Source organism: Lipophrys pholis (assembly GCF_963383615.2).
Source record: "Lipophrys pholis genome assembly, chromosome: 5".
NCBI lineage: Eukaryota > Metazoa > Chordata > Actinopteri > Blenniiformes > Blenniidae > Lipophrys > Lipophrys pholis.
Genome location: NC_137628.1, coordinates 29,287,487 through 29,312,593, shown reverse-complemented (window position 1 = coordinate 29,312,593; position 25,107 = coordinate 29,287,487). Strand labels below are relative to the sequence as shown.

Genomic DNA, 25,107 nt, shown 5'->3' with positions numbered 1-25,107 from the left:
GTGTTTTCCCCTTTTGGCTTCATATTTACAAAAAAATAAAGTAGCACAAATTACAGTTTACACATACAATATGTGGGAATTTGCATAGCTTTTTTGTTTAAATCAAATACAAACGGCATGTAATCAAGTTTTGTTTGGGTTTTTTCCTTCAAGAAGCATTGAAATATTCTATATAATATAATATAATATAATATAATATAATGTACTCGCTGTGAGAGACGTTTTACTTTTACACTTTCATACCAGCAATCAGAGAGGAAGGAGACAGACTGGACGACTCAGAGGAGAAACGTTGTGTCACTGCATTTTAATGATTGAATAAAAGAGAAAACAAGGAATCAGATCTCAGAGCGCCACCTGCCGTCCCCTCAGCCGTCCAATCGGCTGCGATGTCTGCAGCAGCAGCATCTGGTTTTCAAGAATTGACAGCTTCTTTAAACATCTGAGAGCTCCACGTTCTCTTCTCTTCCTCCAGCAATGTCTGGGTGGAGAACTTCACATCGGTGCAACATTGCAGATCCACTAGGTCCTGCTAGTCGTCCAAGGAAGGCCACTGGGGGGCTCTTCGCTGGAGGTCAGGCCGCTGGAGGTCAGGCCGCTGGAGGTCAGGCCACTTGGTGTTTCAAAGTCCACACATAATAAAAGATACACAGTTCACACTTCACTGAGGTTGGAGGATCAATAAAACATGTCCTTGTAGTTTGAAGACGTGTCAATGAAAATAGGATCAGGAGGGCCTTTAAAAGCCCAACAGGAACGTTCAGAACCCTCAGAAACATGGTAAAGACCATCTAATTTGTTTAAACGATCAAAGAACCCAACAGAACAAGACAGATAGAATGTTATGACATCTCTTTTAAATCTGTTTTAAACCTCTCCCCAAACATTCAAAGACCAGCACAGGAAACTACCACAGCCTACAGATGTTGATCAAAACCTTCAGAAAGTGAGATTAACCATTAAAACATTAAAAACTTTTAAAAACTTCCAATGATGTTCTGAACCATTCAACCTGTAAAGGGTCGTTTGGATCCATGCATGTTTAAGATGTTGTCAATTGAAGAAAATGGAAACAGACATAGGAGGAACAACTGAAGTTAGAGACAAGACTTTGAGCTTAAGCGTCTCGATATGAATCATCTACCGATCACATTGTACAAGAACTGAACAAAATCACTTGAAGTTATTAGGAAACAAACTCGTCAGCACAGTGAAGAAGCTGCAGGTCCTTCAGGAACCTTCAGGACCTGCAGAAACCGGCCAAGATGTTCTGAAGCTGGTTTTGGCCTCAGAGGGACGTGGCAGAGTCAGAAGAGTAATTTTCCCAACATGTGTCAGATCATCAAAAACCCAGAGGAGTTCACTCAATATCTCCAAAGTCTGATTCCCCAGAACCCCCAACGCTCCCACCGGTTGTCCACCAAAGCTCCGACTGCAGCAACCTGTCAGGTTCTTCAGGAACCTGATCCACCAGAACAAACTCTGTCACCTGCAGGACTCCTAGAAGCCCTTGACGTGGCAGTAGGCTTCCAGCGAGGAGAAGATGATGTACATCAGCCACAGGCTGAAGAACAGACAAGTGGTTAAGATCTTGGGGATTCGGGGGCCTCCGAGCTCCCCACCGATCTCCGGCCGGCGGCGGTAGAGGAGAACAGCGATGCAGATGAGGGCAAAGATGGTGAAGAGGGTGACGGAGAAGGCCAAGGTTCCTGGGTCGACCCTGAACTCGCCGCCTTTGGCTTTGTGGTAGACGGCGGCGATAGACCAAGCCACACCGATGCCCAGGAACACGTTGACAGCGTTACTTCCTGTCACGTTCCCGATGGAGGCGTCAGCATACTGGTCCTGGATGGCAGACACCTTACTGGCGAAGGTGTCTTAGGACAGACAATCAGGGAGAATCAGCTCAGAGAGACGATGACAAGCCTCAGCGCTCAGTGTTCAATACTAACAATCATCGACATCTCTACGGAACAGTGCTGCAGTGGTTAGCGCTGCGCCTCACTGGCAAGGAATCCCAGGACCATGAGTCAAGGCCATCCAGTACAAACACACAAACGTACACACAGAAACACACACATTCCTTCTCCATGGTGCCAGAGTGAAGAACTGAGCGTACCTGGTACGGATGTCCCCAAAGCAACAAACACCACGGCGGTGACGGAGTCCTTGAGGCCGACCGTACAGCCAAAATGTGACGCCAGGTCTCCAATGACGGCCGTCAGCATTCCAATGACGGAGATGGAGACGATGAAGCACGCCCAGCCGTTCCAGTAGTCCGTGGGAGGAACCAACACGAACAGGAGTTTCCAGAAAACTGTCAGGAAGTGCATCACGTAGTCGAAGCAGGACGGCAGCTTTTTCTCTCCATCGTCGTCGTCATCATCGTCACCTAAGGAGTAAAGAGTCCAGACTCAGGGAGCTTCTCCAGTGTAGGACTGAGACAGACATCAGGGCACCAGAGTCTACATGAACCTGAGCTGACGGTGATGGCCTCCACAAACTGCTCCCTCCAACTGTTGGTTCCAATCAGCAGCGCAAGGTTGGTCTTCTTCAGCAGCTTGTCCACCGTGTTCTGGAACCACAGAGACCAAATAACAAGTTATGTGGCTAGAATAGTAATAAAACCGTTAGTGTGGAGTTGTGTGCTGTAATTTATGCACAATTAATTAGATTACTGTGAAACACATGGACTTTCACAGGTGGTTTTCTATCAGTGGACTTTGTTCTTCAGGGAGCGACATCCCTGCACTCAGGTTGATATTTTCCCTGAGTCTGGACTGGCAGGCTCTTCCTATCAGGCTGTGTTGAGACTATACCAGCAGGTGGCGCAGTAGCAGCCTTCGGTCTTTTCAGGCCTGACATTGTATGAGATGAGCTCACGCAATATTGTATTGTATTGTTTATTTGATTTAATATTGCTTTCTGTGACCAGGTCACCTTCATTTAGCTCATTTAGAGAGTATCCTGTAGCAGACAGCCAATCAGCTGTTCCTTTGGCCCCTGTCACTCTGAATTCCTCTGAGGCCTGAGCTGGATGACGTCTGGCTACAGACCGACGACTCTGTCGCTGCAAAAGAACAAAGTCCACCTATAAAAGTTCTTGTCATTAGACACTATAAACAACTATTTACACACATGTACAAATGATTCTGCTACCATATTAGTATCCCGACAAATTCCTGCCAAAATTTCTAAGTGCAGTCCAATGGTGCTGCATGTGACATTCAGGAGAACATGACATTTTTATAACTTTCATACGGAAGTGGGCAGAGTCAGTTATCACTGTATCCTTACGTGTGACTGGTTAAAGTCTTTGTCTCTTATGATTGGCTGATGTCTGTGTGACACACTTGCACCTGATTAAGTTCACGTCAGGTCAGACGGTCAAACAGTAAATCAAACTTTCTTTGCACACACTTTGAACTCGTACGACTCCTCAATGGTCACTTCCAGTCGGATGTGTTCCCCCAGCATCGGTCGACCCAGCTCCGCTATCCTTCGCTCCTCGTCCTCCTTCTTGGTCAGGGACTCCTCACTCTGGTCTGAGAGGGAGGGGGGGGGGGGGGGGGGGAGGGAGGGAGGGAGGGAGGGAGGGAGGGAGGGAGGGAGGGATGATTTATGGATGGATGGATGATGGATGGATAGCTGGATGGATGGATGACCAACCTGTCATGTGGAGAATGCTGGATGGGGCTGGGTGGTCTCGTCCTTGGACCTTCCTGTAGATATCTCTGCCTGAACATAAACACAGGCTGTTGTGTGACCCAGAAACACTAACAAACACTACTACTACAATAACAACAAACATATGAACAATAAAAACAACAACAACAACAACAATTGCAGTAATAACAAAAAAAAAAGTTAATGAAAGCAAACATTGGTGGTTGGTTACATTATCCTGTTTGCTGGTAAGTCAGTTGTTTTTATCGCTGTTTGTAAATGAGATGAGCTACTGGGTAGGTGTTGGGTGGTGAAGTGGTGAGAAACAAGTGTCCTTTCATCTCAAGGTCACTGCACACATTTCCCATCAGCCTCAGCGGTGGAGGCACAGTGGGAGGAGTCAAGCGGTGACACAGCAGGAAGGTTTCCATTAACATGTTTAAGCACCAAAGTTTGATGCCAGACTGCAAGGAGGAGGCATCTTACCGTATAGCTTCTTATCTGTCAAGAGCGAAACAAAATACGCACATTACTGCAAACTTCCAGAATGTTGGACAAACAGGAAGTGAGACAAACAGGTCTTGACCTACCTGTTGGCACGAATTCACCTGAGAGGGACAAAGATGTGAAAACAAGACGTTAGTGTGAGAACAATCAAAAACAGACCGATAACTGCTGGAGGATGAGATAGAAGATGGTCATACAGGTTTAGGAGGGAGGAGGAATGAGGGAGGAGGACTACTGAAAGACAGGGGAGGACAGAAGAGGCAAAGTGAGGAATTAGAAGTAAACAAGCTCACCAACTTCCTGAAGCAACAGAGCTGGAGAGGAGAAAGAAAACAAAGATGAAACAAGAAATGAAGATGGAAAAGGAAGACCTTCTGTCCTCCAAACCTCAGTCTGTCCTCTGGACGTCAGTCTGTCCTCTAAACTTCGGTCCATACTATAAATTTCAGTCCATACTATTGATGTCAGACTGTCCTCTTGACTTCAGTCTGTCTTCTAGACATCAGTCTGTCCTCTGGACATCAGTCTGTCCTCTAATATTCAGTCTGTCCTCTAAACTTCAGTCCGTACTCTTGACGTCAGACTGTCCTCTTGACTTCAGTCTGTCCTCTAGACGTCAGTATGTCCCCTGGACATCAGTCTGTCCTCTAAACTTCAGTCCGTCCTCTTGACGTCAGTCTGTCCTCTGGACGTAAGGCTGTCCTCTAAACATCAGTCTGTCCTCTGAACTTCAGTCTGTCCTCTTGACTTCAGGCTACCCTCTTGACATCAGTCTGTCCTCTGGACATCAGCCTGTCCTCTCGATGTCAGTCTGTCCTCTGGACTTCAGTCTGTCCTCTGGACGTCAGTTTGTCCTCGAGGCCTCACGATGAACCAGATCAGACACGTTGGACAGTTCAAAAAACATCTACCAACTACATGTTTCTGTGGTGGTTATTAGTTGTGCAGGTTAAATGTCAAAAAGACAGTTGTTTAGTTCATAACTCCCAGACTGATCCCAACAAGTCCAACACATCCAGTCCTGTGAGAAAACCTTCAAATGATCCTAACTCCTGAGGGACTGAACTGTCACTGCTTTGATCAGAATCACGTTAATCTGCGCTTTACCTACCATACTGTCACAAGTTCACACTTCTTCACACTCCAATACAAACAGTCCCGGAACCAGAAGGCCTGTCTGTCCAAACCAGCCGTCCTTCGTCTCCTCTGTCCTGACCTTTCTGTCAATCAAACCCAGCCGGTCTAAGCGGACTCAGTGAATCCAGTACAGAAGCCCAGAAGGAGACGACAAGCGTGAACTGGAGGGGGACAGACAGAGGGAGGAAAGGTCGAAGGTCATCAGAGAGACAGTCCTCACACCTGTCCACCTCCTTCTGTCCCAGCGGGGCTCCTGCAGCTCCATGAAGAAGCTGGAACTCTTGTCGTACTCCTCACGGTCAATTATTGTAACTGCTATGACCTTCCTGCACACAGCCAGTGGGAGGAGGTGGGCTTAGTAGACATCGTGCATTACACACACACAAACACACACACACACACACACACACACACACACTGAGGTTACGTTGTTCTCTGTGGTAACACAAAAACTACCAGGGTGAGTAAGAAGTGTAGACGAGGCCTTGAATACCTGCAGGGAAGAACAAAGGACCAGCGTGTGTGTGTGTGTGTGTGTGTGTGTGTGTGTGTGTGTGTGTGTGTGTGTGTGTGTGTGTGTGTGTGTGTGTGTGTCTTGACTGGTCAGGTTTGTCTTTAAAACAGTTCCTCCCGACGAGGCGTTCAGGTTCGTCTGTACACAGTTAGTGATGTGTTCAGGGTCCAGAGAGGCCACGCCCCCACCTTTCTTCTCAGTCATCTCCAGCAGCCGAGGAGGCCCCACCTCCAGGAAGAAGTTCTTATTCTTCTCATACTCCTCATCATCTATGATGTTGATATGGATGATTTTACTGGAACAGAGAGAGGAGGAGGAGGAGGAAGAAGAAGTGGAGGAGCAGAGGACAACAGGAGATTGGAAGAAGAAGGAATACAATAGATAAGAGGGGAGGAAGGGAGTCGGAGGAAGACGGGGAACAGAGAAAGAGTGACAGAGGGAAGCTGCAGGAAACTGCCACCAAACAAGAGCTAGAGAAGAAACAGATCCTGGAAAAGATGGAGGCCATCAGAGAATTCTAAGCTTTTACCTTTTTATTCTTTTAAATATTCAAATTTTATTTATTTATTTTGGTGCCTATCTACACTTCCCAGTTGGCTCAGTCGATTGTTATAGTGTATAGTTATTAGACATACTGTGTATATATATATACAGAATGTCTCCCAAACTGTTTCTTCATGTGAGGCATTCAGGGAAATAACGCAAAATGACAACAACAAACTGAGCCTCTACTTTTATGGTTTAGAGCTAAAATAGTTCGGATTGATGAAGTTTACAGTTCAGACCAGACTGAGACCATTTCTAATGAAGCTGCTCAAGGTTTAGACTGCTGGGAGACATTTACTGTCATACGCTCTCTCTCTCTCTCTCTCTCTCTCTCTCTCTCTCTCTCTCTCTCTGTGAATGAGTTGTGGTGACATGCTGACAGTATGTTTACTGAACTTCCTAATAATGAATCGATCACCAGACTTCCTCTCTGAGGTCTGTTCTTATTGAAATGATGAAACACAAACAAATACATTTCAAAAATCTTTATTTCCTCAGAGAAAGGAGGCAAACTGTAAAACAAAGATGGACGCCACATTCCAGGCACTGCCAGGATGTTGGTGTGTCTTTGGTTCGTTTTCAGCCATGAAGATCCGGTGCGCTGCGGCGTCCATCAGGGCCTGGAGCCTTTCAACCTCTCCTGCATAACGAGCAGGATCACAATCATCCTGTCAGAACGGGGGCGCACAAGAAGATGGTACCACTTTTCTGATTGGTTGCTGGACAGTACAATGAAGGAGTAACTGCCTCTCATTGGGACTGTTGTCAAGGTTGAGGTGAGAGGATCCCGCGGTGGCCGGGCCTTCTGCTGTCGATCTGGACGATCCTGTTTCCTGCCCCGTTGTTATGAAGTGCAGGGATCCTTGATTGCTTCCCATCTATTCAGACCCCTGGTGTCGCTGCCTGGACACTCTGCTGCCTGGACACTCTGCTGGCTGGACACTCTGCTGGCTGGACCTTTGGCTTCCTGGACACTTGGCTGGCTTCCTGAGGGACCAGGCGGGTGGCTGGCGCTCCAGTGACATAGAGACCACAGTGCCAGGAAACGATCCACTAGTCTTGTCTCGTTGTGGCTTTCGGGTTTGTCAGAGTCCCACCGTCGAGCATAATGGTTTTAACTGCTCTGGAATGAATTCAAGAATATCTCCTGAAAATATTGATCCGAGGATAGAAGATCTATCGATTAAGGGAGGCTTCATTACAATTGCTGATATTGACGTTGGCACTGGTGGCTGTTCTCCTTCTGGGTCGGTTAGGAACCAGGCTGTGGTATGGAAGGTACAGTATATCTTCGTTTTCCTCTTCTTCATCATTTTTCTCTTCATTTTCTTCATATCTTCCACTGGTTCTTCTGCTTGGAACAGAAAACAACGACACAAAACATTTGAGTCGATCATAAGCTCAGTGTTTGCTCATTCACTAATATATACACATATAGTTGTTACACATAATATTTTAACTGCTGACTATTACCTAACATACTGTTAGACTATTACCTAAACTGGACCGAAAACCTGATTCTGGGTTAGTTATGTCTATTTCCTTTACATGATAGTAGATGTTACATCAAAAACTGAGTATTTGATGTTACTCTGAGGCAATGAAGAAAAAACATGATATTAGGACTCAAACAAAAATGTAAAAAATAAAAACATTAAAACCATCACATATGATTCTAAACATATTTATTTTCACTCATTGATTTCTATTTAAAGTTCCTCTCCCAGAAGAAATCTTTAAACTCTCCTTCCCATACAGGAGTGATTCTGTAAGAGAATAAAGCAAAAACAGACCATTTCCACTCATTTTAACCTAGTTTCCTAAATCCTTCACACTAAAGTCCAGATGTTTGAAGACAAACCAGAATCTGGATCCATCAAACTCTTTATGTTTACTGACTGACGCCATCTTGGGAAACCTGCCCCAGGGGATTCTGAGATATCAAAGATGGCGTGGCGGCAGCTCCAGCCAGAATATCAACATCTGATCGATTCAGGGTGAAAGAAAATCCAGATTTTCTCAAAGAAAGAGTCTTGAAGCCACGAGAAAAGTCTGAATGTAGTGAAACTGATGGCTGATGGTGTTTCCAGTGCAAATCGAGAGCTAAAGAGATCCAGTGGACAAACGGGATCTTGGGACATGAAGCCTCGGGAATCTTCAGTTTCTGAGTTTCTGTGACGCTGAGACGTCAACAAAGTGGGGATGTCCCGCCAAATCAAAACACTGGAAATACGAGTTTGTCTGAGTGTGATGAGGAATCTCCTTCAGGAAGGTTTTGACGACGTATTAGAGACGGACTTCAACAACTAAACTGGATCTATAGTTTTTATTCTCTGAGGATTCTGGGGGAGGAAATTTAACGATGTCGAAAATTAATTTCAACCTTACCTTTCGCAGTCAAAGGGCCACTTCCTGAAATGTCCGTCTTCGCCTTAGACAAAATCCCTGAAAATTCAAACCCAGACTTTCTGGGACAGAAACATGTCGGTGACATTTGCAAAGATGTAAAGGCCAAAATAAAAAAAGGGAAAGAAACAGAGTCACGTTGAGGAATGTGGTGTTGTGGTGTGAATGTGGTTTCTGGTTAAGTGTTAGAAAGCCCCGCCTCCTCCTCCCGCTCCTCGTTACTCCTGCTCCGGGACGTTAACGTCTGGCAGCTCTCTTCCTTACATGGTCGGTTGGTGTTGACAGCAGGTTTCTGCTCTTTGTCGCCTCGTTCTGTCAGAGCTCCTGGGGGAGGTCTCTGCTGGCCAGCGGCCATATCTGCAGCCTCGCTGCTGCTTCATCTCTGTACTATCTGCATTTATACAGCCAGACGTTCCTGCTGCTGGAGACCAGAGGCAAACACTCCAACCATCGTCAGGAAAGAATCTCTAACTACGTACGATACTGGGGATGGAACTCGTGACACATTTTACCAACGTGCCTCTACTGATTTCTTGAATTGTTCTTAAACACTTGTTGTGAAGACGGCTCCTGCTCATTTTGTTGTAAAAATGGTTGATGCTTTATTCCTCCAGGCTGCAGCTGCATCACCTCTGTGGATATTATTATCACGGGCAGGAATGTGACGTGGTCACTGTCTCTTCTGTAGCCTCCTGTTGTTGTGTACAAATTCTGTTGTATTTGTGTTCTTTGTACCGTGAGTAACTTCACAACACCTCCCAGTCGCCTCAGTGGACCTGACGGAACCTCATCGCCATGGTAACCGACAAGTGGCGTGTGTGTGTGTGTGTGTGTGTGTGTGTGTGTGTGTGTGTGTGTGTGTGTGTGTGTGTGTGTGTGTGTGTGTGTGTGTGTGTGTGTGTGTGTGTGTGCGTGCGTGTGTGTGGCCAAGTCCGAAACTGGTCAAAAGTTTATCTAAAACTAGATCGGAATTAGTTCTAAACTAGTCGCCTTAAACCAGCCTGACATTAGCTTCAAAACTGACATGATATCAGTACAAGGACAAGTCTGGAACCAGGAAGAAACAGCCTCCCTTCTCCTGGGTCCACACAATGTTTGTGCTGATTGTGGAATGGTCTTAGACTGAGTTTGGACTGGTTTTAGACTGGGTTTGGAATGGTCTTAGACTGAGTTTGGACTGGTTTTAGACTGGGTTTGGAATGGTCTTAGACTGAGTTTGGACTGGTTTTAGACTGGGTTTGGAATGGTCTTAGACTGGGTTTGGAATGGTCTTAGACTGGGTTTGGAATGGTCTTAGACTGGGTTTGTTGTTAGTCTATCATTAGCTTCTTATTGCTAACAGAGACTACTGATGGTCTGTTTGAATCTGCAGGATTCCTTCAGTGTCTCTTTGTGGGAATGAGATGTTCCTGTTAGATATTCTAGGGGGTTTGATTTGTTATCTACATATTTAGAAAAATACTCACAAGATTTCATCATTTTCGAACTCCAGAACTCCATGTGTGTCCTCAAAGTCCTCCCCGCCTCCTTTAGCTGTACCTTCGGTGGTTTTGTAAGGTACCACCACGACACCACGAGCCCCCGAGCTCCTGACGACCTTTACCTCCATTACTCCAATACTCTCGCTCACGGTCACCATTGGCTCCTCGAAGGTGAAGATCCCTGCGTGATCGTCATCAAAGATAGTGACGGTAGCTGTGCATGGCAACCCCAAGCCTGCAAGCCCTTCCACATGGTTTGTTTCACAGCCATTCGAGCCCTCAAATAGGACCCTCACATTGCTGAGGTGAACCAGGAAATGTTCGTCCTCTTCAAAAATGTCATCGTCGATGATGTCGACGCGGATCTCTTTCTCAGTCTCCCCTGGTTTGAACACTATTGTCCCTTCTGTGAACTGGTAGTCTGAGCCAGCATTCGCGGTGCCATCTTCAGTCCGGTAGTCCACAGCTACAGTGCTCACCAGGTCTCCACCACGTCGGACCACGTTCATCGCCACACTGCCGCAGTTCTCAAGACACTGATACGTCCCGGGGTCAAAGAATACCTTGGAGGAGAAGTGGTTTGACGACACCTCGGAGCAGATGTCCAACTGCACGGCTCTTTTAGCCTGATCGGCGGCGTGTCTCTTCAAGACGTTACCAGCTCCGGTCATGATCCGGGTTGTTTGGCATCGATAGAAAGCTCGACTCTTCTGCTGCTGCATTAAAACTTGGTAATTGGCGAGCTCCATCAGCTGCTCTGTTTCCTTCTCTGGATGTTTCTGCTTGAGCTCCTTCAAGATCCTGGCCACCTCCCTATGGGCCTCCTCCTCATCGAGCTCCCTCATCTCGGGCCCCACTTCTCCAGTCACATCCTCTCCATGAGAGTCCAGCGCCATTCCATCCATTTCGATGTCAACCTTCGGAGGGAGCTCGCCCTCGGTCTCAATAATCATTCCTTTTCGCTTCCCAGCTCGGTATCGTTTGTACACGTACTTATAAAAGAGAAGTCTGCGGTCGGCCACGTACGCCAAGCCGACACAGATTGGGAAGAAGAGAAGTGTGAGGAGCCCCTCCCATATGTCCACGACCCCTGGTGAAGAGACGGCCAATATCAGGTAGAGCCAGATGTAGGCGAAGATGCTCCAGGATGCGGTGATGAAGAACACCCGCAGGTGCTTCACCTTCCGGGTCTCGCCATCGGGAATGACGGACACACATAAGCCAATGATGACGAACATGTTAAAGGCAGCGCTGCCTACTATGGTGTTGGGCCCGAGCTCACCAGCATCAAAGTTGTGACCACATACTTCCACAACGGAGAGCAGGATCTCCGGGGCAGACGAGCCAAGCGCCATCAGGGTAAGGTTAGACACTGTTTCATTCCAGACGCGGACGGTGGTGGTAATCTTCTCACCATTGGGTTTCTTGATGGTAATCTGTCTTTCCTGGGAGGTTATGACCTCAATCGATGCCATGAAGCGGTCAGCGATGATGGATACACCAAGGAACATGTACGCCAACCCCACGAAGTAGATGGCTGCCCTGGCAATGCGGTCAGTGAAGACGGGGTTGAGCGGTTGCCACAGAGGCAGGATGACGCCCTCAATGCATTCTGTGCTCCCACCACATTTGGTGTGGTTGCTGGTTGTGACGTTGGACTCCTGAGAGGAGTGTCCTGCAACCGAACATGGAGCCTCTGAGGAGACAACGGCCAGCAGGAGGAGCAGCGGCAGGTTCATGGTGGCACCGCAAATCCTGAAACCTGGAGGCCAAAAAATCAGTCATTAGCAATTAAATGTCTCTCACACCCCAAGATGAAATCTCACCACACTAACACACAAACTCTAACAATCAAAATGTGAGTGTGGCGATGACTCCCTCCATCAGACGGTTTCTCTCAGATCCATGGAAACTTTAACAGAAGTTCTGGTGTTTACAGACTCGGATACAGTTCAGCATTTTGTGACTCGATGTGTATTTAATGTGACATCAGACAGTTTCCACACTTCTCAAATGCAAACTTCACATTTCAAGGATTTAAACATGTCTTAAGTCTACAATGCCTTTCAAGCAATACCCAACTGGAACCGAAACAGTACCAAGTCAGCACCAATCCACAGCCAAACCAGAACCAATAGTAAAAACCCAGTACCAAAACAGAACCAAACCAACGTCAAACCAGCACCAAACTAGTACCAATCAGAACAAACCCAGTACCAACCCAGCGCCAAACTACCATCAACCCAGCACCAATCCAGTACCAAACCAGAGCTAAACAAGAACCTGACCAGTATCACACCAAATCCAAACCAGTACCAACAGAAACCAGTGCCAAACCAGCGCCAACAGTAGCAACCCAGTACAAAACCAGAAACAAACCAGCACCAACAGTACAAACCTAGTACGAAACTAAACCACAACTAAACCAGTACCAAACCAGCACCAACAGTACCAACCCAGTATTACACCAGCATCAAACCAGAACTAAAGGAGGAAGAACAGAAGAGGTGAGGAGAAGGATAGAAGGAGAGGTGAGGAACTGAGGAGGAGCGGAGGTGAGAGGAGAAGAGGAGAGCAGAAGAAGAAGGGGTGAGGAAGAGAGGATTTGTTACCTGATGAGAGCAGAAAGAATACGACAGCCTCCAAGTAGATGAGCAGAACACTCCTCTGTCCTCACTGTGTACATCTCATTCCTCCTCCTCCTCCTCCTCCTCCTCCTCCTCCTCCTCCCTCCCTCCCTTTCTGCAAGTACTCCCCAGTGATGACACAAAGCTTAAACAAAACGACGTCCTTGTGTTGTGTGGAATAGTCCTATAGAGGTGGCTGACGGTGCCCACTTGTGCCCACCAGGAGGTCAAAGTCATGTTGCCCTCTAGAGGGGCAATAAGGCAGGTAGCAGGAGGGAAAGCAAGAGACAAAGTTTGAAGATGGAAAACACTCACTCAGCAATCACTCACATTCGGAGTGATAAAACAAAAAGTGAGATTTGACGTTCTCATGAACTGAAGATGTATTTTAATCAGCATGAAAATCTTCCCGGTGACAATCAACAATGTGTTTATGCATGTTTGTGTAAATGACAATGTTTTTGAAAACAGTCCGTTATTTTTTAAAACATGGAGGGGGAACTATCCTTTTTTGTAAATACCTGGCTATATGCAAACATGGCATCAGGGAGTCTTGTCCTCCGAACTAACAAACTGCTGCATTAACACAGAGAGGGTTATCACTAAAGGAGGACAAAGAGTGAATGAAACCCACTGAGCAAGAAGAGGAGGCCGCAGGAGGGGGACAGGACAGCGAAGCCACCCAAATGCTAATGCTAAGCTAAGCTACAGAACCAATTCAAGTCGGGAAAGGTGGCTTTGGTGAGGACAGGTAAAGTTGGTGCTTTTGCTGAACAAGCAACAATCTGTGAATGACATTGCTCTGTCAGCTGAACAGCTTCCAATACATGAAATAATAGTAACTGAATGACGCAGCAGGCTGCTGTACGTTACGCAGCCGTGATCGCGACATCACGGTCGCTCCCTTTATCGAATCAGATCTGAGAGCCGTCATTCGCCAACACCGCAACCGTCCTCAGTGACCAAAACCCTTCTGATCACATAGAGACGTGATCTGCTGAGTGTTAGGAATTAAAACCAGCAAAGAAAAACTAAACAAATGAAAGCAGGAGAGGTAGACGGCCCACCACTGGGCTCCAACCGAACATCATCCTCTTGCATTATCACCACGACCATACGACATCATCAGAGACCATGCACCGTGATCATCTTACACCGTCACCACAACCATCCTACATCATCGCCACACCATTCCTACAGTATCAAAGAATCACACACCGCCATTTCCTATGTCACCCCAACCACCGAGCACCGTCATCATCATATACGATTACCAGTCATGCTACACCATCACCGCAACCCTCCCACACCTTCGCCACAGTAAACCTAGTAGTGGAAACCTGGTAGTAGTAAACCTGCTTCCTCCGCGTTCATCACTTGCCAGTGTCACGAAGCTCTTTGGTGCAGTTTGGCGGAGTTGAAGGTTCCTGCAGGAGGACTTCAGTGGAAGCAGCGTTCTGGTGCTAGGAGTTCCACCTCTGGACCCGACGCAGCAGCAGTGTGACTTCGGGAGCAGGAGCGTCCTTCGATAGTAGCTCTAAATTTAACAGAAACGCACTTTGTTCTAAACATGGCTGCGATGGAGCTCTGTTCTGCTTATCGGCCCTCGCCTGCCAGGCCATGGCCATACAAGGCTCTTCGGGGCCCGGGGCCGTCCAGCAGCTCCTCATCCCAGTTGACAGGGAGATAACGGCTAACAGCTAACCGCGGCCCGGTGACAGCGACAGGCCAAGATGGGCAGGAATGTTGGGAAGTGTCGGATCAGAGGCTCCACACTGAGAAGGTGACCTGTGGACCCAGAAGTCACCTCCTGGAAAACACAATGTTCCTCCTGTCAGAGAATGTGTGTGTGTGTGTGTGTGTGTGTGTTTGGTTTCTCTTCCTCCACACAAAATAAAAATTTACAGGAGAAGTCGTTAAAACCACAGCTTGTTGGGTGAGAGCGTTGTGGCGCAGCCTGAATCTGAGAAACACAACAAACATCAACTCTTTCTGGATTTAAACACTTTTCTTCAAACACGTCCATGACGGTTGCTCAGACCTGAGGTTGTGTCATAAAACCAGTGGGGAGAAAAATATGGAAGGAATGAGAGATTAGAATCTGATTATGGTTTGCATGACTTATAAGTTTAGTTTGGATAGTTGCTGCTCTCACTTGCAGCCTGATTTATTTGACTTCACCAAATGTTATTCCAGGAACACAGTGTTATTTAATTGTAGATGTGAAGTGCCTTTGTATGTGATGTGGGCAATCAGGAGTCTCCCTAGCATGTCGGCGATTCTACCTACATCATGTCTACCTTTCTACCAGTCTATGGATAATATATCTATGATTCTGGCTGCTTTATACCTTCACAGTAACACTAGACCCTTCAAACACGAAGCAGACACAAAGGATTTTCTCTTAAATTACTTTAATTTTTTGTGTCGACTAAAAGTAAAATTTACATGAATCCAAACATGCACGCTCACCCTTTGACAGGCTCTTATAGTGACTCAGCATTTTTCCATAGGAATTCCCCAGCATTGACAGCCCAGTTTAACTGTACAGTCTGAAGCCACATTCACACACACACACATTCACACACACACGCACACACATACATACACACAACAGACATGAAGTTGGTCCCTTGGATTCCTTCAGAGCTCACGCTCAGACAGACGCCCTCCTGTGGACACTCGGGGTAACTACACACAGCAGAGACGCTGTGTTCGGGGGCGTCTGGTTAAACTGAAGCTACCAGCTAAAGCTAATCGTGGAGGTGCTGGTTGTCGTCCGTGTGCTCCGACTCTACGTCACACAGGAAACATCGAGCTGGACTCTGCAGGCAGTGTGGCTTCAGTCCGTAAATAGAGCTTTAAATATATTTATTCTGAAAGTCTGCACTCCATTGACTTCCTCACACTGCCCCGCCACAATAAGCATCCAATCATACTCTAAAACAACAGAAAGAAAATGATCCCTGATTATGTACATGATGACGCCCTTAACCATTTTGTCCTCCTCTGATAAATGCTTCGCTTTATTTTAAGAAAATCAGAAAAAGAGAAAAATGAGGTAAATCAAAAGACCAAAAGAGATGAAAAAAAGAACATGGCGTTGATTACAAGTGGGAGGGGTCAGTTGGATGAGGTGGGCGGAGCCAGTAGCTGTGAGGGCGGGGCCTGGCAGCCGAGCGGCGTCAGCGTGGCGGGAAACATAAGAACTTTGGCCTGCATGAAGGTGAGATCAGGTAACACCGTGATGACTTCCAACGCCTCCTCGCTCAGGTTCTCCTCTCTCCTGGGCTTCCTGCGGACACACACACACACACACACACACACACACACACACACACACACACACACACACACACACACACACACACACACACACACACACACACACACACACACACACACACACACACACACACACACACACACACACACACACACACACACACACACAACACATGATCACACTGCAGTAGCTCGATGGTGTGTTACAGGCTACAACCGCTCCCGACGTGACCGCTGACCTGGTGGACGTGCTGGTCTTCTCCATGGTGGACATGAGACGGGCGAAGGCGTCCGCCACCCGGCTGCCCGGACCACTGGCGTCCATCTTAGCTGTGGTCAGTTCAAAGAGCTCTGGGTCTACACCTGAGGAGGAGGAGGAGGAGACGAACCGTGTGAAGGAACCAAACAAAACTTTTTGAACCGAATATCAAACAAACATGTGATCAGAGGAGGTTCATCCGAGGAGCAGGAGAAGTTCAGGTAGGAGATGGATTTCAGAATAGATCTTAGAAAAGAAGAACAGTGTGAGGAGGAAGAGTGTGAGGAGGAGCAGACGAGGAAGAGCGTATGGAGGAGCTGACCTGGGATGGAGGCGGAGCTTCCACAGGTTGAATCCTCCACAGGACCAAAGAAATCCAGATTTAACAGAGACGAACCTCCACTGGCTGCAGAGCCAGGGGCGAGCGAGGTTAACAGAGAGAGAGAAAGAGGCGAGCGAGGTTAAAAAAGAGAGAGCGAGGTGAGCAAGGTTAAAAGACAGAGAGAGAGAGAGAGAAAAAGGTGAGCGAGGTTAACGGAAAGAGAAAAAAGAGGTGATTAATGTTAACCCAGAAAGAAAGAGCGAGGGAGAGAGAGAGATGATCAAGGTTAACAGGAGAGCGAGAGACAGAGAGACAGAGAGAGACAGAGAGACAGACAGAGAGAGAGAGAGAGAGGGCACAGTGGTGCAGTGGTTAGATGGGGCACACTGTTCATGCGGTCATGCATAGAACACATTTGGAAGATCAAACCAGTGATTGGTTGACAGTACGCCTGGGATGATAATCAATAAATCAATTAATGGCACGATAAATGAGAATGAACTCGATAGTTTTAAGGCCTTGATAAAGCAACGGGTCTATTTTATCATTTATGGTTGTGATTTTTATTCAAGTGCAGTTTTTTGTTTCTTTTATTTCTTTAAATTATTTAAAAGTTCTTACATTCCAATTCCAATGGAAAGAGAAATAAAAGTGTATTGCATTTGAAAGGGTTTACTCGCATTATTATGATGTATTATCGTTACAGTTGTAGTTAATTTGGTCTCAGGAAAATCTTGACAATAATCAATTTATCGTCCAGCAAAACGAGTCACTGTCACAGAGCGGAGGGAGCCGATGAGCACGCTGCATTCTTCACCCATTACACTCTCATTCATAAAACCTCTCACACACCTCCTCCCTCACCTCACACACCTACTCACACCCCCTACACTTCCCCTCCCTCCACAGTGGGGTGCTGCAGTGGTGACAGAGGGCGGAGTCACTCACCGTCCAGGGGGTTAGTAAGGCCACTGCTGCTCCAGTCAAACTGGATGGGTGGGAGCGCCTCCTGCTGGAGCACAGAGACAGGAGGTGAAGACAGAGAGCCAATCACCACATAGTCACAGTGCATGAAGAATCAGTGTGAAACAGATCAAACCCAGTCTGAACCCCGAACACATCCAGATCAAACCCAGGCTAAATTAGATGCAGCGAATGAATGGGCGTGTTTTCTGAGGAGGCAGAGCGCTCCTCCAGGAGCACAGCCTGGGGTGGGAATGTAGTGGAGAGAGTACAGTGGAACATGGCCTGGGGTGAGGGTGAGTGTGCAGTGGAACATGGCCTGGGGTGAGAGTGCAGTGGAACATGGCCTGAGGTGAGAGTGCAGTGGAACATGGCCTGAGGTGAGAGTGCAGTGGTGGCAGCGCTGGTTGACCTGGGCGGGGTCAGAGGTGGAGGAGCTGCTATCTGCAGGAGGAGCAGCAGGAGGAGCAGCAGGAGGAGGAGCTTGACCAATGGAGGCGATCATCTCTGCTGCAGAAACAGGCTTCACAGGCTCTTTGGTGGGCTCCAACATTCCCTGAAGACACACAAACACACAAGTTCAACACAAAACTGAATCACCATGGCTGCATCGTGTTGTGTTGTATCGTGTACTGATGAAAATTTATGTGTTTTTTGCAGTGATCATAGTGAGTTCAGTGGTGCGGTGGACTCACTAGGCCGGCAGCGTACATCGGCACGATGACGGGCTGCTTCTTTTGTCCTGTGAAAAGCTACACACACACACACACACACACACACACACACACACACACACACACACACACACACACACACACACACACACACACACACACACCAGCAGGAGGAGAAATATTGAGTTAACACACTCACTGTGACCCAGAACACACACTCAGAAACAGTTGAGGTGTGTGTGTGTGTGTGTGTGTGTGTTGCACGGTGAGGCTATGGATCAGTGGACTGCCTGGGTGCTACTCATGTACTCACGATGTTCCTGGTGTCGATGCCGAGGCAGCAGAGCAGCGACTTGTTGCAGTGCGAGCCGCCCCACTGGTACCGGAGGCCCAACGCCTCATGGATGTCCTGAAGCTGCGTCCAAACTCCACCACACTGCGACCTGCGGACGTCAAACACTAGTGTAGACCAGGTCAAACAGTTTAACATCTGGAGTCCAGACTCAACGCTGAAGGCCGAGGACAGACTGGACACTAACGTTCTGAACAGTTGCTCACCTGTTGCATGTTGAGCTCTGCACCTCCTGATGCCCCTCCTGGGCTCCTGCTGGAGGTTCCAGCAGGGTCTTCAGGGTCACTACCTCCTCATGCGGGGAGTTCTCTTCACTCTGAGGGAAGCTGCTCTGAAACAACTTCTCCAACCGGCACGAGAGCGACACCTGCAGGAGCACCGACACATCACACCAGACATATAGATATATAGACGCAGATATATCAAAGTCTCCTTGAGCAAGGCACTGAACCCCAAAGTGTTCCCAGTAGACAATGGCACCAACCTCCATGAGCGTGTGAATGTGTGTGTGTGATTAACGGTGTAAAGCATGTTGGGACTGCATCCAACCAACATGGACCTGGTCATCTAACACCCACAGTGTGTTTCTGCTGAATAAACTACGACTTTAGTGGATCTTCTGTTTTTGTCTTGTCACGTCCTTCTTACCAGCGCTCCATCGGGTCGCCTCTCTTCATCACTGCGTACAGGAGCCTCAGCCTCCTGCTCCTCCTCCTCCTCCTCCTCCTCCTGTCTGTTCTCTGTAGGAGGAGCCACAGTCTGCTCCGTGCTGAACGCCGCCCACGACTCCCCGTCCTCCTGCTGCTGCCCTCCGAAGGCACTCCACTCGCCAACGCCCTCGCTGCCTTCGGCAAGGTTGAAGTTGCCGAAGCTGTCGCTGGCAGGGAAACTGGCAAACGTCCCCCCGTGGTGTTTGGGGGAGTTGAAATCACCGAAATCGTCGTCCTGCTCAGCATTGACGCCTTCCTGTGCAGCGGCGGAGCTCCTCCCCGGGCTCTGCTCCTCCTGCTGTTCAAAATCGGCAAAGTCTGGACCACCAAATGATCCGGCATCTCCAAAGTCTCCAAAGTCCTCATCATCTTCTGCTAGCTGGCTATCATCGGCAGGAGTTGTCAGCGGCGGTGGGGAGGGCGCCGAGGCCGTGGTGCTCACATCGCCAAACTCCTCCAGGGCATCGGTGGACAACGGACGTCCCAGTGACGTCTCCGTCTCAGTTTCCGTTTCATTCTCAGAGCCCTTGTCGTCCGATCGAGCCGCTTCGCTGTCAGTAGGCGACAGGTCACGTTGGTCTTTGAGCTCGTCTGTCCCGCTCTGAGAGAAACGTCTGTGCCTGTGCTCCTGGGCGGCCGCCGTGTCAGCGCCACAGCCTCGGTCCAGGTTACAGCAGCTGTTTGGAGTGTCAGCAGGACCCAGCGAGCACACATCAGCTCCAGTTCTGTTTGTGTCTGCCACCAAGTCCTCCGAGGCGGCTCGCTGCTCCTCGGACGCGGCAACCGCCGGCCCCCAGCTGCCCCCCAAGTCCTTCACCTCCACCTCCTTCTCCTCCACCTCTTCCACCTCCACCTCCTCCTCCTTCTCCTCCTCCTCCACCGCCACCTCCACCTCCTCCTCCTCCTCCGTCCGACTGAGGCAGACCTCAGCGCCCGTAAAAACAGCAAAGTCTGCAAACTTCTCCTCTGGGCTGTCGACAGAGACGTCCATCGAGTCCAGTGTGGAGCTTCCTGTTACGTGACGGTGGACAGAGCTCTGTGAGGACGGACTTCCCTCGACAGCAAAACCGTTCGTAATAAGCTCTGGGCCTCCGCCATTACAGTCGGCGGTTTCACTGCTACTCAAGTTATTTTCCGGCCGGTCCGGAGAGCCCGAGAGGACTTTTTTAATTTCAGTCCTTTCTGAGACGGCGCTGTCCAGCCGATTAACCAGCGTCACACCATTAGCCTTGGACAAGTCCTTCCTGTGGATGTGCATGCCGTTGGAAGTGCCGTGGCCTAACGCCGCAACGCCTCTGCCGCTGAGCAACTCCGGCGGTGAAGTGGCGGTCAGAGCCTGAGTCTGGTTAAACGTAGTCGGCGTGTCAAACTCCGAGAAGCTGATGCTGTTGGGAACACCAGAGAACGTGCCAAAGTCGCCAAACTCATCGTCCTCTTCCTCTGCGCCATCCTCCATGGGCGGCGGTGAAGACGAGTACATGCGGATCACATCTGGCTCCATGATTGTCCCCCAGTCAACTGGTCCGGCTACACCTGGAACACAGAGGCCATCATTCAGCAACAACCTGCACAGGTAAAAAGAGAAAAAAAGACACTCAGAGAAGGTGAATGAGAAAAGCTTCGACAGAAGACAAACTGACTGACAACCACATGGCGGTGCTCGTCTACTTTCCACCATCTGGACTTTTATCCAACTGATGGAAAGAGCAGCACGGTTGCTGTGGAGACGTGAGGGCAGAACACATGATGGAGGCAGGTTTGGTGTGTCAGGAATAATAAAGTGGAAACAATGTGTGATGAGAACATTGTGCTTTAATGTGAAACCAGCTGAATGCTACAGACCCAGAGGGAGCTGAAGACTACTGCAGATTACTTCCTGTGAAAGTGCCCTTCTGTTTATCTGGCACAAACATCCCCCCAGTTCTTAAACCAGAAGTTAAACCGGTTTTTGAGCCAGTGTGTGGCTGCTGTTCAGTAGAATGAGAGCTGTATATCTGTACACTTTGTCAGCAGTGGGCGGAGCCTGGGCCTGTCTGGCAGGTTGGTTTACCTGACAGAAAGCACTGGGAAACAGGAAGGCCCCACCCACACTGAGCTGGACTCCAAACACACAAGTTTTAAACTTTTAGTGGTCATGTGACACAAAGACTGGAGGAGGCTGCACTTCCTGTCTGTGAGCTGGAGCTGCAATGCTCACTTGGCTAATCAGGAGGGACTGTTGGGAAGAGGCCCTTTGTGCTAGCACACCTCTCTGCACATAACACCTGTACCATGAGACTTCATAACACCTCAACTAAAGACTTCATAACACCTGACCGCTAGGCAATAACGCAATAATTAGAGCAGTTAGAGGCATAATAACAGATGTCAGAGGGGTAATAACATGAATCAGAGGGGGTAATAACAGCAGTCAGAGGGGTTATAACATCGGTCAAGGGGGTAATAACAGCAATCGGGGGTAACAACAGCAGTCGGGGGGTAACAACAGCAGTCGGGGGGTAATAACATCAATCAGGGGGTAATAACAGCAGCCAGATGGGAAATAACAGCAGTCAGAGGGGTAATAACAGCAGTCAGGGGGGTCATAACATCAGTCAGAGGGGTAATAACAGCAGTTAGATGGGTAATAACAGCAGTCAGAGGGGTAATAACAGCAGTCAGGGGGGTCATAACATCAGTCAGAGGGGTAATAACAGCAGTTAGATGGGTAATAACAGCAGTCAGAGGGGCAACAACAGCAGTCAGAGGGCCAACAACAGCAGTCAGAGGGGTAATAACATCAGTCAGAGGGGCAATAACAGCAGTCAGGGGGGTCATAACATCAGTCAGAGGGGTAATAACAGCAGTCAGGGGGGTCATAACATCAGTCAGAGGGGTAATAACAGCAGTTAGATGGGTAATAACAGCAGTCAGAGGGGCAACAACAGCAGTCAGAGGGCCAACAACAGCAGTCAGAGGGGTAATAACATCAGTCAGAGGGGCAATAACAGCAGTTAGAGGAGTAATAGCATCAGTCAGGGGTATAATAACATCAATCAGAGGGGTAATAACAGCAGTTAGATGGGTAATAACAGCAGTCAGAGGGGTAATAACAGCATCCGTTCTCTCTCTGAACTTTCTCTGGAACTGATGCTAACTTCAGCTAACGGCCAGTCTGTGACGTGCGAACCGGGTTTGGGAGCGCCACGTCCGGCTCGGCCCGGCGCTGACAGTCGGTGTGGGTGTCGAACAGCTAATCGATGGATCGGATTAAAGCTCCGGGACAAACCAAGAACTCAGCGGCGGCCAAAGGCGGCAACAGAAACTAAGAGGCCGATCCGGGGCACCGGGACAGCCGCTACCATAGCTCCACCGTGGAGCGGAGCGGAGAGGGAGACCCGGCACGGGGCCAGAGCTCGCTGGGTCCGGAGACCCTGCGGGCTACCGCAGCTCCACCGAGCCGGGATGTTACTTACCGGGACCGACGCCCGGTAAAGAAACATAAAGTCCTCAGAAGTGACAGGGCAGCTAACGGAGCTAACTGCGCAGCTAGCTCGCACCGACCACAACAAGCAGCTTTGGCTTCAGCGCCGTCATCGGACTCCGACTAACAACAGCTGTCCGAAGGACCGACACCAGGAGCGGGGCTGACCGTGGCAGGCTGTCCGCTGAGGTCCATGACCCGGAGGAGCGTCCACAGGCTGCAGAGAGGGCTGCACGGTTCGATCCAGGCTGAAGGTTGAGTCAGCCGGCTGCTGCCTCCCTGACTCAATGTCCCAGCATGCACTGCGGTGCGCCGTCCAGGTGGAACTAGTCGCTCATTTTACAACAGTTCACCTGAAAGTTACAGCTATAACTTATTACAGCTCCTCTTATAAAGAGTAACTGTGCTACTCATCTGGTGAATTTATTCAGATTTCTGATTAACATTTACAGTTTTTTTGTTACTGAAGCGATTACTACTTATTTCTGACAAAACGGTAACTAGTTACTTCAACAAGCCCTCCAACTGAAACGAGTTAGAATTGTTAAAGAATTGAGGATTAGAGGTGGACCAGAGAAAACTAATGGCTTAAAAACAGCAGTATTCACAATAACAATAATACATGTACGTGACAAGTAAGATAGAATTCTTATCATCTTATCACATTAATCCAACTTTTTTTCAAAGCTAAGGCATATACAAAGTGTGTGGTAGTATGAATCTTACTATAAAGCTTAGTTAAAAAGCAAAAATATAACATTTTTAAAGTAGTAATTCAATTTGTATTCATGTACTCAATTTTGTGTCAGCTTTTTTTCAGCTGCGTGAATGGAACGTTTTGGAGAAGCATCCTATCTTCCTCATGGCGAGGGGAACCGTAGGGGCCTTTACTTTGTCCTTGGGAGATTGACACCGAGGATGGAAAGGATGCTCTCTCCACCATAAAGAAACTTTATGAAAGTCTTCTATATAGTAATGACAGAAACATGTATGTGTTATTTTAGCATAACAATTTTTAATGTAAACAGAAATGTACATCCGGGCACCCACAAGTTATTAATATTGGTGATATTTAGTCTTAATTCATTCCATTGTTATGAAACGTTTCACTGTATATCTTTATACAACCCCGGCAATTCTTTGTGCTCTCATCACTTGGTGTGCATGGACTACAGTTTCTGGACAGTGGTGTGTAGCTCCGTCCAGTTACAGCCTGCAGGGCATGAGTGTTAATGTTCCTAGAGTTACACGGTATTCATATACTATTTCTTTCTGTTTTTCTGAATTAATGAGATAACTATGAGAAAAAATGTATTATAAAAATAGATTTGGCTCTGTTTTTCAGAATTTATGACATAATGGTTTTGTCAAAAATTTAAAAAATTGCTGTTTTTCTGCATTAATGTGACAGTGGTGTATCTTATTCCAAACAGGAGCTCTGCTAGACAGTTGTAGGAAACTGGCATGCTCCGACTCTCAAGTTTAATCCAGTTTTATTTTTGTTTGGGTTTGAGACATTGGGAGATTCTCTTGTGTTTAAGGAGTGTTGATTGTGTTATTAGTCTGTCAACTTTGTGCAGGCACCTCAGTCTGTTCAGACGTAAACGCCGCTTGGATCTGTTGGATGTAACTGGTCTGGTTTCGTATCGAGCTTCGTGGGTGTAGGTTTGAAAAACTGGATCTATGCAGAACTCTGCGGACGCCGGCACACAGACACACATACACACAGGGAGACCCGGAGTAACTGTTCAATCATGCCAACACCCCACTGTGTGCAGAACCAGGCCCCTTGCTGGTGGTTAACCTACAGCTCACCTGAGAAAACAGAGACCGTTCTTGACCAATCCAAACTCTCCACCTTCTACATGACGTCTCAAGAATCCATTTGTTTCACCTTAGTCAACCCTAATGACCATTTCTTTCACTGTTGTATTTACACATTTTGATCAGTTCTTATCTGACACACTGTGTGTGCAGCAGTATTAAATGTCTTCATATGAAAAGAGTTGTCACCTCTCAGAATAAAACCTCCTGTTGTTGCTCACTGATGACAAACATCCAACCAGAAGGTGATGATGCAGCAACAACCAGCTACAAGTCAAGAGCCGATGTGTTAGCTTAATGTTCAGTGATGGTGGATGTTGTGCTGGGAGTGTGTGCCTAATAAAGTGATCTGTGTGTGTGTGTGTGTGTGT

The 25,107-nt window shown here is 47.9% G+C and overlaps 2 protein-coding genes across 9 annotated transcripts; both read right to left on the bottom strand.

Moving 5' to 3' along the window:
• Window positions 1–288: 288 nt before the first annotated feature.
• Window positions 289–11,909, bottom strand: LOC308109928 (sodium/calcium exchanger 1-like; the record flags this gene model as incomplete). Of its 4 annotated transcripts, none has more annotated exons than XM_080463811.1 (6): window positions 289–1,877; window positions 2,120–2,392; window positions 2,476–2,575; window positions 3,421–3,545; window positions 3,670–3,776; window positions 5,531–5,772. In XM_080463811.1, 5 exons carry the CDS (start codon window positions 3,674–3,676, stop codon window positions 1,501–1,503), a joined length of 882 nt encoding a protein of 293 aa, XP_080319937.1. In that variant the 3' UTR covers window positions 289–1,500. The 4 variants fall into 4 exon arrangements, with proteins under 4 accessions (XP_080319937.1, XP_080319935.1, XP_080319936.1 ...); XM_080463809.1 differs by lacking the exons at window positions 3,670–3,776; window positions 5,531–5,772 and adding exons at window positions 5,971–6,119; window positions 10,243–11,909 and having other exon boundaries at window positions 295–1,877; window positions 2,470–2,575; XM_080463810.1 differs by lacking the exons at window positions 3,670–3,776; window positions 5,531–5,772 and adding exons at window positions 6,005–6,119; window positions 10,243–11,909 and having other exon boundaries at window positions 295–1,877; window positions 2,470–2,575; window positions 3,421–3,540.
• A 3,376-nt stretch (window positions 11,910–15,285) lies between these two features.
• aftpha (aftiphilin a) lies at window positions 15,286–23,216 on the bottom strand. Of its 5 annotated transcripts, none has more exons than XM_080463803.1 (10): window positions 23,081–23,201; window positions 19,388–21,014; window positions 18,946–19,106; window positions 18,701–18,830; window positions 18,409–18,465; window positions 18,126–18,269; window positions 17,699–17,759; window positions 16,751–16,834; window positions 16,409–16,532; window positions 15,286–16,179 (listed from the first exon to the last, which is right to left on the bottom strand). In XM_080463803.1, the coding sequence occupies exons 2-10, from the start codon at window positions 20,948–20,950 to the stop codon at window positions 16,008–16,010; spliced, it is 2,496 nt and encodes an 831-aa protein (XP_080319929.1). In that variant the 5' UTR covers window positions 20,951–21,014; window positions 23,081–23,201; the 3' UTR covers window positions 15,286–16,007. The 5 variants fall into 5 exon arrangements, with proteins under 5 accessions (XP_080319929.1, XP_080319930.1, XP_080319931.1 ...); XM_080463804.1 differs by having other exon boundaries at window positions 19,388–20,982; window positions 23,081–23,195; XM_080463805.1 differs by lacking the exon at window positions 16,751–16,834 and having other exon boundaries at window positions 23,081–23,216.
• Between the last annotated feature and the right edge of the window lie 1,891 nt (window positions 23,217–25,107).